Source organism: Erinaceus europaeus, chromosome 12, assembly GCF_950295315.1.
Source record: "Erinaceus europaeus chromosome 12, mEriEur2.1, whole genome shotgun sequence".
In the NCBI taxonomy this organism is placed as follows: domain Eukaryota; kingdom Metazoa; phylum Chordata; class Mammalia; order Eulipotyphla; family Erinaceidae; genus Erinaceus; species Erinaceus europaeus.
Window position 1 is genome coordinate 48,683,805 of NC_080173.1, and position 16,255 is coordinate 48,700,059.

General features: G+C 37.6%; 1 protein-coding gene across 5 annotated transcripts in view; it reads left to right on the plus strand.

Moving 5' to 3' along the window:
- The first annotated feature begins 2,400 nt into the window (after positions 1–2,400).
- The window catches only part of KRT39 (keratin 39), a 62,509-nt gene continuing 48,654 nt past the window's right edge, over positions 2,401–16,255 (plus strand). The window contains exons 1-8 of one of the 5 annotated variants that reach the window (XM_060203523.1): positions 2,401–2,985; positions 4,119–4,201; positions 5,009–5,165; positions 5,786–5,947; positions 6,060–6,185; positions 7,468–7,688; positions 9,802–10,069; positions 13,530–14,296. In XM_060203523.1, the coding sequence (XP_060059506.1) occupies positions 2,422–2,985; positions 4,119–4,201; positions 5,009–5,165; positions 5,786–5,947; positions 6,060–6,185; positions 7,468–7,688; positions 9,802–10,060 (1,572 nt within the window). In that variant the 5' untranslated portion in view covers positions 2,401–2,421 and the 3' untranslated portion in view covers positions 10,061–10,069; positions 13,530–14,296. Of the gene's footprint in view, positions 2,986–4,118; positions 4,202–5,008; positions 5,166–5,785; positions 5,948–6,059; positions 6,186–7,467; positions 7,689–9,801; positions 10,148–10,966; positions 11,854–13,529; positions 14,297–16,255 lie in introns of those variants that run through there. The other 4 variants (XR_009553044.1, XR_009553043.1, XM_007531055.2 and 1 more) reach the window with 4 other exon arrangements.

Here is a 16,255-nt window from a genome sequence, read left to right on the forward strand (position 1 = left end):
AAGACATCATAAAGTACATGATGAAATAGTTTCTACTTAGACCTAGATATCCCCCTCACCTACTTCCTATAACTCCAAAGCTAACCTTATCAAAGTAAGGGCTACAAAAGCTGAATAAGGGCAGGAGACTGGCATACTTTAATGATGACTTTTTAGTCACTATCAGGGCACCCCTAGAGAGCCTGGACCTTGAATAGATCCCTCTCTCCATTATCACTGGTCATCTCCATCAGGAACAAAATAATGCAACCCTTTGGGGGTCTCCATAGGACCTTGCCTTCAATGTGGATCAGCAATGGTAGAGAATGTTTCATCCTCCAAAAGGAGGTCGGATAACATACTCTACCTACCACCTGAAGAAGATGGGTCCTGAAATTGGTGCAACTCGGAATGTTCCTACTGATGATCACAGAATGCAAGTTTGGACCTATGTGGATGTAGAGGTTAACATAGGCCCTTATGCTGAATATCAGTCCCAGATCAAATTGATGGGATTTACATTTAGCAATATTTATACAATTTTCCCATATTTTGTAAATATTCTCTTCCCTGACCAAGCTTTCTAGCCCTTTTTTGACCAATGACATCATCTCCTCAGATAATAATTTGGGTCCACCTGCATATCAGATTTCAGGCTCAGGCAAAAACTAATAAAGTCATGGACCCTTTGGAATATACCTAAAATAGACCTACTAGCTTTTTCCAAAATGGAGACACCAAATCTTCATAGGCAGTATTCCAACCTTTAGGTTCATGATTAATCAACAATTTGTTCTGGTTTATATCTTAACTCCTTTTCAGCCACCAGGTTCCAGATGCTACCATGATACCAACTGGACTTCCCTGTACAGATGACCCCACCAATGTGTCCTAGTGCTCTGCTTCCTCAGAGCTCTGTCCCACTAGGGAAAGGAAGAGACAGACTGGGAGTATGGATTGACCCGTCAATGCCCATGTTCAGCAGGGAAGCAATTACAGAAGCCAGACCTTCCCCCTTCTGCACCCCATAATGACCCTGGGTCCATACTCACAGAGGGTTAAAGAATAGGGAAGCTATCAGGGGAGGAGAGGGGACACAGAGCTCTGGTGGTGGGAATTGTACCCCTCTTATCCTATGGTCTTGTCAGTGATTCCATTTTATAAATAAACTTTAAAAAAATAAATATTGAACTTTGGGCTCTGTGACCTCAGGTATACAAGTTCAGTGCTAATGTTGAACTATTTCTCCAGCTCTAAAGTTATTTCTCTATATATTATATGTATTGGTACTATTATTAATTTATTTTTCTTTCCAATGTATGGTATGCAGAATAATGAACCTTAAAAGATATTCATATCCTAACCCTCAAACCTTTGAATATGTCAGACTATCCAAAAAAGGGAGGAACAAGGTTGCTAGTCACCTGTTCTTAAAATGGGGAGATTATTCTATATTGTCTGAGTGGGTCCAAGATAATAAAAGCCCAGGAGGGAAGGAAGTAGAAGAGTCATTATCAGATGCTATATGATAAAGACTTGGCTGGTTATTGATGGCTTTGAAGGTGGAAAGAGGCCATGAGCCAACAAATATGAGTGGCCTCTAGAAGTTGAAAAGGGCAAAGAAACAGTATCTCCTTCATAAATTATCAAGACAAACAACTTTCCTAAGATAATATTGAGCATTCCTCCAGAAAGAACACACAAGGCTTATAACAGAAAGTAATGCCTATAAACGATGACACGTATTTAGCTAATGTCAACACATACATTTTTTAAAAAGTCATAAAACAAGGAATTTTGAAAAGCCAAAAGAGAATCAGCCTCTTTCCAAGAATAGTCTTGTTGGTAGGCAAACTCTACTTGGAAAGCTAGACAGAAAACTAGCATTACTTGAAAAGAAGACCTGTTGTAGACTGACACTTCAGTTCATGCTTATAAAAGTCTAACAATGGAAGCAGAAGAATTGGTTGGACTAGACAAGGAAACCATAATAAAAATTTTTTTTAAATAACTTGGTTTCCAAGTTCATTAAAAATTATTAATACTAATAGTTTTCCTTTTCTAAAGAACAAAGGGAAAAAAGTGTGGACTCTTCCCTGTTCAGTCTCAATGCCAAATGGAGAGGTCAAGGAAGCCCTAATAACTTTAATATACTCACACCTGCTTAACAAAGGATGCTGTTAGAACTGTGATGACAGTTCCTTTTGAAGGTGTAGTATGATGCTCTGGATCCAATGACAAGTAGTAGTTGTGATGGTTAGTAAGTCAGTAAAAGCCTAAATGCACATCTTTATGAGCTATTTTAATGCTTTTCTCAGGCCAATAAAAAGCAGAGTAATGAGATGTTCTTCTGGGATTTAATATAAACATTAGAAAGGAAAACATCCTGTCTGCTATGACACCACCTAGAGGAAAGGCTATATAAATACTTCAAAGAGGAAAATGCCAAGAGGCTTACAATACAGACTTAGTCGCTGGGGTAGCTTGAGGTTTCCATCAGATCCCAGGGGGCCACAGACTGAGATAAACCAGAGCTGGACATACACAATGGATACCAATGGTTGCACAACAACTGATTCTTCAACGCCATGCCAGAGCTGTTCTGGGATTACAAAGTTTAGGACAGTCTCTTCCAACACCAGCTGCCAGCAAGGTGGCCATGAAGTCAACAGCTGCCAGTCAAGTAGACATGTTCTGAAAACTCCCCGGACACGAGCCTGTCAAGCTGCCCCTTGTTTCTTGTTCACACCCGTCTGCTTCATAAGAAATATCTGCCCCTCTCTGGATGATAGCACCTGGTGTGGTGAAGGCATCAACAGTCATGAGAAAGAGAGCATGCAAATCTTGAACAACCGCCTTGCTACCTACCTAGACAAGGTGCGAATGCTGGAACAAGAGAACGCCCAACTGGAGTGTAAAATCCAAGAGGAGTGTAAAAAAGAGGTTCCTTTCATCTGTCCTAATTATTTGTCCTACTATGCTACCATTGAAGAGCTCCAGCAAAAGGTAAGATTCTTAAAAACCTATAAATAAATCAAGTTAAGAAGAACTGGCACTTTCTAAGCAATAGTTACTTGCTGAGTATTAGCATTTTAATTCTTCTTATGCTGAAAAATATTCCAAAAAACTATCTTATGAGTGAGATTATAATTTTGAGGTGGTATTCAGTTTTACTTTTATTCATTCTCTAGAAATGCATTCTGCCAACACAAGCAGATAGCTCAGAACTAAACATGTTAACAATCTTTTACCTGCCACAGCCTAAATATGCAAACTATTGCACCATTCCTTTAAGAAAACAGGGTTCTGAGAAAAGTGGACTTTGTTTTAACAAATTCCTAAATAGTTTAATTTCTATTTTACAACCACTATTGTTTTCCCTTTTACATTTGTTTCACCATATCCAAATTACTTAAATATTTTCACCCTGTGCCAAACCTGTTTGCTATTCAGAATTTATTATCTCTGTCCAGATTTATTTAGTTTCAATTGTTCAACAAATGTTTACTGAGCACTAACAGCAATGCACCAGATATTATTCTGGACTTTTGAAAAAATATTCATAAACTAAATAGTCTCATTCTCATTTAGTTTACATTATAGAGGATCATGGTATGTTACTGCAAATTTAAGATAATCATATATTTTAATAGTAAAGCATAAACAAAAGTTTTTCTTAATTTTTACAGATCTTTTAGAATAGCAATAAAAACTGACTTTGTAAAGGTCCCCACACTTCCTAAGCATAGCTATGAAAAGCTTAACTAGCCTTCCCTTGTTAACGGAAACATACATGAGTCCCTTGGGTTATTTTGTTTGTTTGGTTGTTTTTTTTGGTTTGTTTTGGGTTTTTTTTTGTTTATTTGTTTGTTTGTTTAGTCCCTTGGTTTTTAAAGATAGAAGTCTTGGGTCAGTAAATGATGGATCTGTTTTGTTATGTTTGACACCCTGGTTCAAGCCCAGGCCCCACTGCACTTCAGGAAGCTTGGGTATTATAATGTCATTCCCTCTGTCTCTCTTTCTATCTGAAAAAGTCAACCCAGGATCATAAAGCCCCAATTACAATAATAAAATGAAAAGAAAAAAAGAAGGAAATATTGGTGTTTGTCTCATTTGTGTATACAATTTCTTAATTCTAGATCTTGTGTACCAAGGCTGAAAATTCCAGACTGGTCTCACAAATTGACAACACCAAACTGACTGCTGATGACTTGAGAGCCAAGTAAGCCCACCAACACTGTCATTCATGACAGAATTCACCCTGCTTCCAACATCAAATACTTTCTATAATAGATCTCCAAACCTACTAAATTTTCTGCCCTATGTTATATCAGCAGAACTGCAGGAAAGACCTACATATTTAATAAATGATTAAGATTAGTTATCACTCACATAGATATATTACATGCAGTTTCTAGCATAGAATCCATCTGGTCACCTGTACAATAATAATTTATTAAGGTAGGGCTAGTATATTGTTACTACTTACGATGTGGTAGCAGTGGTTTAATGGGTTTCAGTTACCTATCCAAAAACATGCAACTAGTATAAAACGGAGTCAGAAATTTGACCTAGGCTTTCTTATTTATACTCAGTGTTTTGTTTTGTTTTGTTATTTTAAAGATCACTTTGTTGAAGATATGTTGACTTACAGGACTGTTGTCACATTTTCATAGGTGTCAGCACATCACAGCTTCCATTAACATGTCCTCTTCCTCCACAATAGGACACTGGGTCTTCAGTTCCCTCTCATCTATTCAGTATTTATTCCATTTACTCTGCTTTGCTTCTAGAGACAGAGGAAGAAAGATAAATTCCTTCATCACAAACAAGACACTCTAATATAATTCAGGCAACTAATTTAGGAATAGTAATTGAATGGTGATGTTTTCCAAAGTTTTACCTCTGGAGAATAAAACCTACAGCTGGAATTCAGTAAATAAAATATGCAAAGGAAAAAAGCAAAGGTTCTTGATTTGATGCACATTATCTCCCTCTTAGTGTATTTTTTAATATCATATTTTTAAAGGTGTGAAGCTGAGGTGTCCCTGCGCCAGCTAGGAGAAGCAGACGCCAACAGCCTAAAGCAGACCCTGAATGCTCTGAGCCTGGGCAAGGCTGATCTGGAGGCACAGGCCCAGTCTCTGAAAGAGGAGCTCCTTTTTCTCAAAAACAACCATGAAAAGGTCAGATAAAAACAAAGAGAGATGCTACAGGTTAAGCCACTACATGTAACATCAATGCCTTTAAGTTGAACTTTACAAAGGATGTCCCATGAAGCACTACTGTCTTTATACCTTGTCAGTGTTTGCAGCTACTCCACCAGTTCAATGTTTTCCAGCTCCGCTGGCTCTAGTACAATGTCTAAAACCTTTGTTGTCCCCTCCAACCTCCCACTTTTCCTGTCTTCTCAGGTTTCCCATCATTTCTTGTAAATATCCCTACATACTTTTGCCACTACTGCTATGATTCAGCATTGTCACAAGCCCATGTTGGCCTCATCGAGACTGTCATCTCCCATAATAAAGTTTATTTCTATGCAGCCTCATTACCAGCCCTAGAAGTGACTTAAAGTCCTTTAAACTCTGAGCTTGCTAGTCAATTCCTTTTAGTTTTGTACATATTTGAACACATTAGTCATATCTGGAAAACATTGTCACTTTATAGCATCCATAACTCTTGCATTCTTTTATTATTGATTTTACTTCAACTGCAATTAAAATATTGCTCTTTAGACTAAAACAAGAACACAAGTTAATCTTCTGGTCACCAAGTTAAAGTTTTTGTTTTTGTTTTCATACCATAGGAAATCATCTCCTTACAGAACCAGCTTGGGCACAGACTTAACATTGAAGTGACTGCTGCCCCTTCTGTGGACCTGAACCAGATTCTACAAGAAATGAGATGCCAGTATGAGTCTGTCATGGAGACAAATCTCAAAGATGTGGAACAGTGGTTCAACACACAGGTAGGAAGTATAGAAAAGTCCAACTTAGTCAGCTGATGTTTCATTTCCAGGTATCTTAGAATCAAGGCCAAATCTTCCTTTATAATATCCCTGGTCCTTGACTGTGTTTCAGATGGAGGAGCTGAAGCAGCAGGTGGTAACCAACTCGCAGCAGCAGCAGTGCTGCCAAAAGGAGATCATTGAACTAAGATGCACAAAGAATGCTCTGGAGATTGAACTACAGGCTCAGCATCAAAAGGTACCTGGCAACTGACCACACCTAGCATAGCAGTGATGGCAATAGCCCCTGACACCTGTAGGTTGCAATGCTTCCCAAATTGTGTCTGTTTCTCAGAAAAAATGGTTTCTCTCTGTTCAAAGGTCTGTCAACAAAAGAAAAAAAAAAAAAAAGACTTCATAGCCTAGTAGTAATTCTGGCAAATTCTGCATCAAGTATAAATCAAACAGTTTCCTTCCTTTGGGCTTTTAGAAACGTTTTGCAAACCATGAATCTTGAAAAAGGGACTATCTGGTATCCAGAATTCTAAAATTTATTCAACTGTGGATCCTTTTGTAAGAACATCTCTTGGCAATAATGACTCATGGATTTCCCTTTGGGAAAAGCAAAGAGAATTTTATTACATGCAGAGAATTTTTACAACTATCATGTCATAGATTTATAGAAATAGTTTTATGAGGAAGGTTATTTTTTTCAAGCCAAATCCAAAATAAGTCTCATCTCACTTATTGCATAGATGGAGACACTGAGATTCTGAGACTTGAGTAGACTTGACTTGACTTGCCACAAAGAAATAAAAGCTTAAGCCAAAATTCAAGTTCCAAATATGGAATCTCTCCCATCTTCCTGTAATTCCTCCATGAAGTAAGAAGCTATGCAAGTGCTCTGGCTTATAAGGAATTAAAAAGACCTTACCCCAAGCTGATTTGTCACCTGCTAGTCATGTAACCATGGGCAATTTATTTAACCTCTTGAATCTCAATTTTCTCATGTATAAAATGTGGGATTCATCAGGTAAACAATAAGATATAAAAACCCAAAACTTCATTATCCATAAATATGTAGAATGATAGAGTAGAAAATAACTTTAACAATCATTTAAGGTAATCCTACCTTACATATCAAGGAAATGATAGATGACTAAAGATTGTTCACTTCTTTCGTAAATTAACAACATGCTTAGAATGAGATGCTAAGATAACACGTTTTTAATATCTGAGTATAAAAATAAGTTGGAATATATTTTTATCTCATGAGTAGAAAATGGGGTAGGAAATTGTCAGTTGATTGAGAATGAAAAAAATACTTAAGTGGAGACAAAAACAAAATGGGTAAATGGAAGCAAACTCATATAGTTCATAATTTTGGTTTTGAATTTATTTGGTTAGGCAGTATCAAGGCTTGGAGTTGCACTATTATTTATCATTTCATGAAAAAATATTATTCAAAATGAAATAGATATCAAATGGCATGGATTTAGAGACTTCTTTACTATAAACCTGCCTTTTCTCCTCCGTGGTAGAGAGATTCCCAGGAACGCAATCTGGAAGAGACAGAGGCACACTATACAGTGCTTCTGACCCAGATTCAGTGCCTGATTGACAGCCTGGAGACCCAGCTAGCAGAAATTCGATGTGCTCTGGAAAGGCAGAACCAAGAGTATAAGATTCTGCTGGACATCAAGTCAAAGTTGGAGTGTGAGATTGCCACATACAACAGCCTTCTGGAGAGCTCCGGCTACAAGTATGTAAAGTTTCTGTGAGAAAGACATGCATGCACATATGGGCTGCCACTGGCAGTGGGCTCCATGTGCTTCACTCCTCCAGCCAGTTAGAGGGAAATTTGAATGGGATGATAACTATACTCTTTCCAGCTATTCTCTTTGAAGTCTTACAACTGTAGTCTAGTTCAAGTTTGAGGTGTTAGCTGAATTGCTTTGACCATTACAACAAGGTTAATGTTTTCTAAGTCAGTAAGTTTTGCAGTATTTTAAAATGTCACTATGAATTTCCCAAAAGTGAACATTGTTGGTACATATAGATTTTCTCCCACTGATATGAACATTGACTTTTATGAGAATGAAATAAACAGTTCTGTTCTCTTCATAGGAATATACTGCTCAGGCTAAATGTTTGTTTATTTTGTTATTTGTTTGTTTTGTTTGTGTTTTGTTTTGTTTGATTGATTGTGTTTTGTTTTGTTTTATCACTGGAGTTCTTCCTGGGCTTGATGTTTGTACAACTACACCAAGCCCTGTGGTCTTTTTAATTTTTTGGATACAGAATCTGAGACATAGATAGATAGATAGATAGATAGATAGATAGATAGATAGATAGACAGATAGATATAGATAGATAGATAGATTAGAGACACCTGCAGTAAGGCTCCATCACTAGTGATATTTACTCATGATGATGAGTAAGTATCTTAGTTCCACCACCTGGCAGGTAGGCTGAAATTCTTAAAATTGCCAAGTCACTTGTCCTTGATACCAACAACAGCTAGTAATTCTGTGAGTTTCAGCATCTTTTTGTATAGTTGTAATTTATTTTAATAATAAGAGAAAAAAAGCTCATAGGAAGCCGATGTAGAGTATAACATCTTTGAAGCAACTCAGTCCCAACTGATACTCAAAGGCTGTCACAATTACTAAGTAGACCCTACTCTTCCCAAATGATCTGTGAGCCCTGTTTATATTCTATTAACTATCACAATGCTATCACTTTGAGAATCTACAATATACCAAAGTGTCTTGTAACATCAAATTAAGATAATGAGTCTCAAAAGTTCTTACTGGGAACTGTATCTAGCAATTCTCTAAGAATCTTTCCCATGTAGACACCCAGATGGTACCTCTGAGTCTTTTTTCTTGGATTTTGGAGCCATCAGCAGTATTGTAAATTTCTGATGAGAAAAGTATCTGGTTAATTTGCTTTCTTCAAACTAAAACAAGCCCCTGAGCTTACTTATCCCTCTCATAGTGGAGCCTGTAAGCTTAGTTCCTATTATATTCCATTGAGGATTTAGAAAGAAAGAAAGAAAGAAAGAAAGAAAGAAAGAAAGAAAGAAAGAAAGAAAGGAAGGAAGGAAGAAAAGAAAGCATCAGGAAAATTGTATCTCTTACCTAAGGTTGCCAACTGATAAATGATTCTTGATGGATAACTGTAAGGTCAATTTACATAATCTAACAATTTTTTGTGAATAGACATTAATTTTTTATTATTATCATGCAAAGTCTAACAAACATGGATAAACGTATCCAAGTGGCTTAGTTTTTCAAAACATGTGGGTGAGTGATAAAAGTGAATCAAAGAAGAAAACATACAGTATAGTAACATTTTCTTTTTTTTGTTTTTTTATTTTTATTTTTTGTTTATAAAAAGGAAAGTAACATTTTCATAATTTTAGAAAGTATAAAATTGAGAGTATGCTGCTTAAAGAAGCAAATATGCATAAGCTAACATTTCTAAACTTGAATATTGCATTCCCATCATTCTAATCTGATTTGATTTTTTTTCTACTAAAAAACAGTTTAGAATGAAATGAATAAGCATTTGGTGTCACCTGTTGAAAAGCTAACTACCAAAGAACAGGCATGATGGCTCATCTAGATAGTGTACCTGCTTTGTCAGGTTCAAGGCCAAAATTTGGTGCTATGGTGACTTTCTCTCTCCCCCCCCCCTCTCTTTCTCTCTCTCTTTCTATTTGGAAAAATAAATCTGACCATTATGATGAATCCCTGGTCACCAAAAAGAAAAAGAAAAAAGATTAACTGCCATCTAGGTTAACTGCGATCTTTCTCCATAGCTACCATAGCCTTCCCTCACTCAAAGATGAAATTCTGTTTCCTTCCTAGACTACCCTTTAACAAGTGTTCCACCAAATGTGAGTCTTCCGCGTGTACATCTAGGAAGGCCAGAGTCATGGAATGCACAGATCCCATTTGCAGACCATCATCAGCCTCTCTGGGCCTGCATGAGCCCTGTGCTTGTGAAGCTCTGTCCCAGTTACTGGTTAAAATCTGCACCATCACTGAGGAGATTGAGGATGGGAAAGTCATCTCTTCTCATGAGCATGTGCAGCCTTGCTTCATCATCAGATCTGCCAAAGTCTAACATCCCAAGGTGATGAAAATGACCCTCATGCATGAAAGAGATACTTGCTCCTGCCAGAAAGGTTTAAGAACTCCCCAGTGCCTTAAGGTACTTAGTATTCTTACTACTACAGTGGGTCTCCCTTACTAGATAGAATACTTCTTATTCTTCTCTGAAGTCATTGTTGTCAACCTGATAACAAGTGTTATTTCTCTGAAAGCATATTTCATGTTTATCTGAGGGACAGGTCCTGAATGTTTAGTGCCCGGAAAGGTGACCTACATTACCTGACTGCCCATGTGATAGATGGGCAGGTTTCATTTTTGTTTATTCAGGTCTTGTTTACTTACGTTCCTCATCAAAGCCAGTCAGACAAGTTCTAGGGTTGTTTTTGGCTATGACATGTAAAGGTGAGAAGCTACAACCTTCCTACTGAACTCCTGCCTTGGGTACAGAAAGAAGCCAATCTTGGAACAAAACAAAATTGAGGGGAAAATCTTTCATAGCTTGTTTTTTTTTTTTTACATCCTGTTGAATTCTGTTGTGATTAGCTTATTCATATTCATATCTCCCAGGATATCTCTTTTACGTATTGTATATTTTTTTTCTTAATGAGAAAGCATACAAAGAGAAAAAAGTAGAAAGGCCAGAGCAATGATCAGCTCTGGCTTATTGTGGTGCTGGAAATTGAACCTGGAACTGGGGACCTTTGGGAATCAACGTCTTTTTACATAGCCATTATGCTGTCTCCTTAGACCTTCCTTTTGAAGATTCCCATGTCTTCTGAGACTTTGTGGTGAGCCTTTAGGCTCTTCAGATATTTTGAAAGAGAATCAGGACTAGTTGTAGGGAATGAGTTCAGAGGTTTTGAAGAAAGAGCATGCATCCCTTCATCAAGTGCCTGATATTTCTCTTTCTGTTCTTTAGGGAATGGGAGTTGGTTATAGTTGACAGTAGACACACAGCTGGGACTCTCAAGACACAACCCTGCTTCTCTACATCTTCCTGTGATGGCTGCCAATGACAGAATAATTTAGAATCTTGCTTCTGGCTATCCATCAGTGAAAAATGAACTTAATAGCCAAAATCTTTATTGAAAAAAATAATCATGAATGCTTGCTGCTTGCAAGCATGACACCACCACAATGTGAGGAGATCAACCATTTAGTAGCTTCTTACAGTAGGTAATATCACAAAGTGTTGATGTCATTCCCTATAAAACAAAATCACTGGAAATTTTCAGGTTTTAGTAAATGAGACACAATGAAGAGTCAAAAGTCCTAAAGTCTTAAACGTGCCACTTCCTTAGCATGACTCTGGGCAAGACATTTAGCTTTCATCAAATTTAATTTCCTCATTTGTTAAGTGAGTGAGGATCTTACCTATTTCACGTGTTGTTATGACAATCAAATGAAATTGTCAATGTAATGTTTTGTGGGCTACAAAGCACTATATCAATGTTAATTTTATATAAGCTGTGCTTTTAGGTACAGTCCTAGCCCTCACTGTATCATTATGATCACATGTTAACATTCTTTCTTCATGAATGTACTTAATGCAGTCATGATTTGAGACTTCAATAGTGTTTAGCTTTCAGGGTGCAGGGGAGAGAAGCTAGAACAATACTTTCTTTGACCAAGCCCACAGTTCTTAGTAAATTCTTAGTTCTTAGTGAATTCTTTAAGTATGCATCAGCTAGCAGGATAACTAGTGTCCACATCAAAGACATAAGGATTGTTTAACTCACACTTCAACCATCCACTTCCTCCATATAAGTTGTAACTTACATATAACAAGTAGAATGTAGAGCTGCAGCCTGATCTCTTTTCTATCAATAATTTCCTCTCCAAATGCTCAGGTTGCTCCCACCCAAATCAACACTTAGCTGCATTTTATTTCATATATATATATATATATATATATACATATATATATATTCTTAGACTAAAACACAGGATTTAGACTTTAGAAACCCTGGGATGGCAATGAGTGGTGCCACACCCAGTTGAGCTCATGATCTTATCATACACAAGAACCAGGTTTAAGCCCCTAATCCCCCCACCTACCACCTGCAGGGGGAAGCTTCATGAGCAGTGAAGCAGGTCAGCAAGTGTCTATCTTTCTCCCTCTCTACCCTCCCCCTCTTATCACCTCTCAATTTCTATTTAGCAAATAAAATGGAAGGCAGGGAGGGAGGGAGGGAGGGAGGGAGGAAGGAAGGAAGGAAGGAAGGAAGGAAGGAAGGAAGGAAGGAAGGAAGGAAGACAGACAGGGAGGAAGGAAGGAAGGAAGGAAGACAGACAGGGAGGAAGGAAGGAAGGAAGGAAGGAAGGAAGGAAGGAAGGAAGGAAGGAAGGAAGGAAGGGGAAAAATGGTCACCAGGAGTAGTGGATTCATAGTGCCAGCACCTAGCCCCAGAGATATCCCTAGTAATAATAAAATCAATCAATAAATAAATCCCTGGGACAGTCTCAATCCATTCTGTGGGTCCGTCTGTGTGACCTTGAGTAAAAGGGACATATCAGCATAGACCCTGCCTAACAACAGCTGAAAGTGTTAAGTGGGATAATAATGAAAAAAGAGACTTTTAAGCTGTCAAGTGCTTCACAGAAGGAGATTCCTTTTCCCCAACTGAAAACCAAGTTAGAGTTGCTCAGTTCATTCTGAGGTTTGATTTCAACAATATTCCTGACTTGGGAATCTCATTGAATTTAGGTCATTCTGGGGCCTAATCAGCCATTCTCAATTCATATCAGAGGTAGGACCTCTTCCTTTCATTCAGAGCAAACTATCCCTCGTGCATTCTATAGTAAAGATAATTTGTAAACTGTGTAACAAATGGGGAGGGTATACAAGGAAATGTAAAACCAACTGCTGGACCTTGTACATGTGGTCAAATTTTTTTCATGAGTCAGATTTTGATCAGACAGCTAAATAAGTATTCTATATAGTCACAGAGGGGAGTTAAAATTTTTAACTTTAAGATGTAGCAGAGGGCAGAGTTGGGGTAGTAAAGGAGGAGTGGGGGTGTTCCATGAAATGTAAGTATAAAATTCACACAACACACACACACACACACACACACACAGCCATTGCTATGTGGAGCCTGCAACCAGATTTCACTTCAGCTTCTCTGTGAGACCTCAGGCTGATTAATGGGCCTTTATGAGTCTCACTTAACCCATCTGTAGTCCCTATCTTCATAAGCAATTAATTTAAAATGGACTACATGGTTGAATATAAGACCTGAAACCCAGAGTTTGTTATGTGGAAAATTAAGATATGTTGTGCACGTACAAACTATTATATTCACTGTCAAATGTAAAACATTAATCCCCCAATAAAGAAAAAAAAATACCTGAAACCATGAGACACACAGACGAAAACACAAGTGACAAGCTTTCCTTTTCCATTTTTGTTTGTTTGTTTGTTTGTTTAATACCCTCACATGATTCCACTACCCCCAACAGATTCTTTTTTATTTACTTAGGAGAGCAAGAAACAGTGAGAGAAGGAAAGACACCATAGCATCTGTCATGCATGGTGCACCAATATGGTGATGTGGGCTCAAGCCCAGGTCCTTGCAAGAGGTAAAGTATGCACTCTACTAGGTGAGCTTATCTGTTGGCCCCAGTAAGAAGGTTTTCAACAATGACCTTAGTGATGTCTTTGTGGACATGTCTCTGACAAAAGCAAAAGTGGGCTAAAAGGACTAAAGCAAATAAAGAGGTTTATACACCGAGTAAAGAGCCCATCGTTAAAACGAAATGGCAACCTTCTGTATGGAAAGATTATTTACAAAGTGTGTCCAGATAAGGTGAAATATAGACAAAATATATTTCTAAAACTCAATAACAAAAAAGTAATTAAAAATGAGCCAATCTGACAGTTCCCCAAAGAAGACATTACAGATACCTAAATACAATAGAAAAATGTTTATCATCTATTAGGGGAATACAAATCAGAACCACAGTGGGTTTATACTTTATACTTATTCCAAAATACTTATTGTCAAAATAGACAAGAAATGTGCATGAGGGTGGGGAGAAAAGAATCTCTTAGACATTGCTGGTAGAAATGTTTTATGAAAAACAGTACAGAGATTCCTTCGATAATTAGAAGTAAGAATATCTCATGATCCAAGCATACCACTCCCTGGGTATTTAGTCAAAGTACTTATAAAAACACTAGTTAGAAAAAGTTCATGTTCATTCTTTTCACCATAGAATACTTTGCAATAAAAAGATTTGGAAACAACCTAAATGTTCATTTACAGATGAGTGGATAAAGAGGATGTGAGATTTTGTTACTGTTCACTGTTAGAGAGAGGGGGAGAGAGAGAACAGCCTGGCATAGGCAACAACATGGATGGATTGAAAGGATATTGTGATAAGCAAAATAAATGTCACCTCATTGCGTCGTCTTCCGCATCTATAAAAAAAAAAAAAGAAAGAAAGAAAGAAAGGGAGTCGGGCGGTGGCGCAGTGGGTTAAGCGCACGTGGTGCAAAGCTCAGGGACCGGCGTAAGGATCCCGGTTCCAGCCCCCGGCTCCCCACCTACAGGGGAGTCGCTTCACGGGCGGTGAAGCAGGTCTGCAGGTGTCTATCTTTCTCTCCCCTCTCTCTCTGTCTTCCCCTCCTCTCTCCATTTCTCTCTGTCCTATCCAACAACAAAAAAGCAACGTCAACAATGGCAATAATAACTGCAACGAGGCTGCAACAACTAGGGCAACAAAAGGGGGGATAAATGGCCTCCAGGAACGGTGGATTCATGGTGCATGCACCGAGCCCAGCAATAACCCTGGAGGAGGAAAAAAAAAAAAAAAAAGAAAGAAATGAACACCACATATAACATACTCCAAGTCCTCCCAATGTTATGTCTTTAAAAACAGCTGTATATTTTAAACAAAATATTCACATTCTTTAAAACGTAATAACCATGTATTTTTAATATTATTAATTATCATAATTGCTAATTCTTTTTTTAATTCATAAGACTACAAGTTAATAGAAGTGTACAACACCATTCCCACCATCAAAGGACTGTGTTCCAATCCTAGCCCCATCAGTGAAGCTGAACATCTACTCTCACCCTCCACCCAGAGATTTTTACTTTGATGCCCTACTCCAAACTCAATCAGATCTTGCTTTGAGTTTCCCTTTCCATTCTTTCTGTTGCTAATTCTTAAGCAATAGAGGAAAGTATCTTACTCACTGCCTGAATAGATTTATTCTCATTTCATCCACTTGTATCTAAAATTTTAAAAAAATGATAATGAAACATTTAAAAACAAACATTCTCTCTAAATGAGAAGGGGGAGACAAAACTCAGGAGAAAAGAAAGAGTTCTGGAAGAGAAGGGAAGAGGACCGTCCAATCCAGGAAGATTTTCTAGGTTAACCACCCAGCACCCATGACATGGTACATAGGTAAGTATCTGTGCAAGCAAGCCTATGATGCATTGTTTCAACACTGTTATCAAATGTCTTTTAAAGGAAATGAATCCTCTAGCTATTTGTCTGAATGGAAAGATCTGGTCACTGTGTTCATGCATAATTCAAAAGCTTCTTGTGACTAACCCACGCACCCAGTTCAATTGGAAAGAACCTCATTTGGCAACATTGAGAGATGTGTACTAATTAAATTGTTGTTTCAGGGGATAGAGCATTATATTTAAAAGGTTTTGTTAGATGATCCTTTTAAGTTATAGGCTCCAGTTATGGTCACATAAGAATATATGTGACACGTCAGTGTTTCTAAACATCCCAACAAGGATGTCACCAGTCACAGTGTTACTTAAATTGTTTTTCAAGGTCCCCTCACTTACCTATTCTCATCCTTATATTTTCTCCTTCTCTTTATTTATCTTCTTTTCTCTCTGTGTCTTTTACATCAGAGAGAGAGAGAGAGAGAGAGAGAGAGAGATCACAACATAACAATCAAAGTAGGCATACTTTTCCAAGAGTTACCTGGAAAAAAACATATATGAAGCTATATATTTCCTCATACTATTTCTAGAAAAAAAGAGAAAGTTTAAAGCTCCTTTCTCTATATCTTTCCCTAAAGAATTAATTAATTAGTTGGTTAATTAATTAATAAGCTTTTCTTCTAAGTCAAGACCAAAAATCAGTGATATTATAGGTTGTTATGTTCTGTGGGTCTAGCAGGAGTTAGAGAATTATCCTAGGTAGATTTGTACTTACCTGCTTGATACTG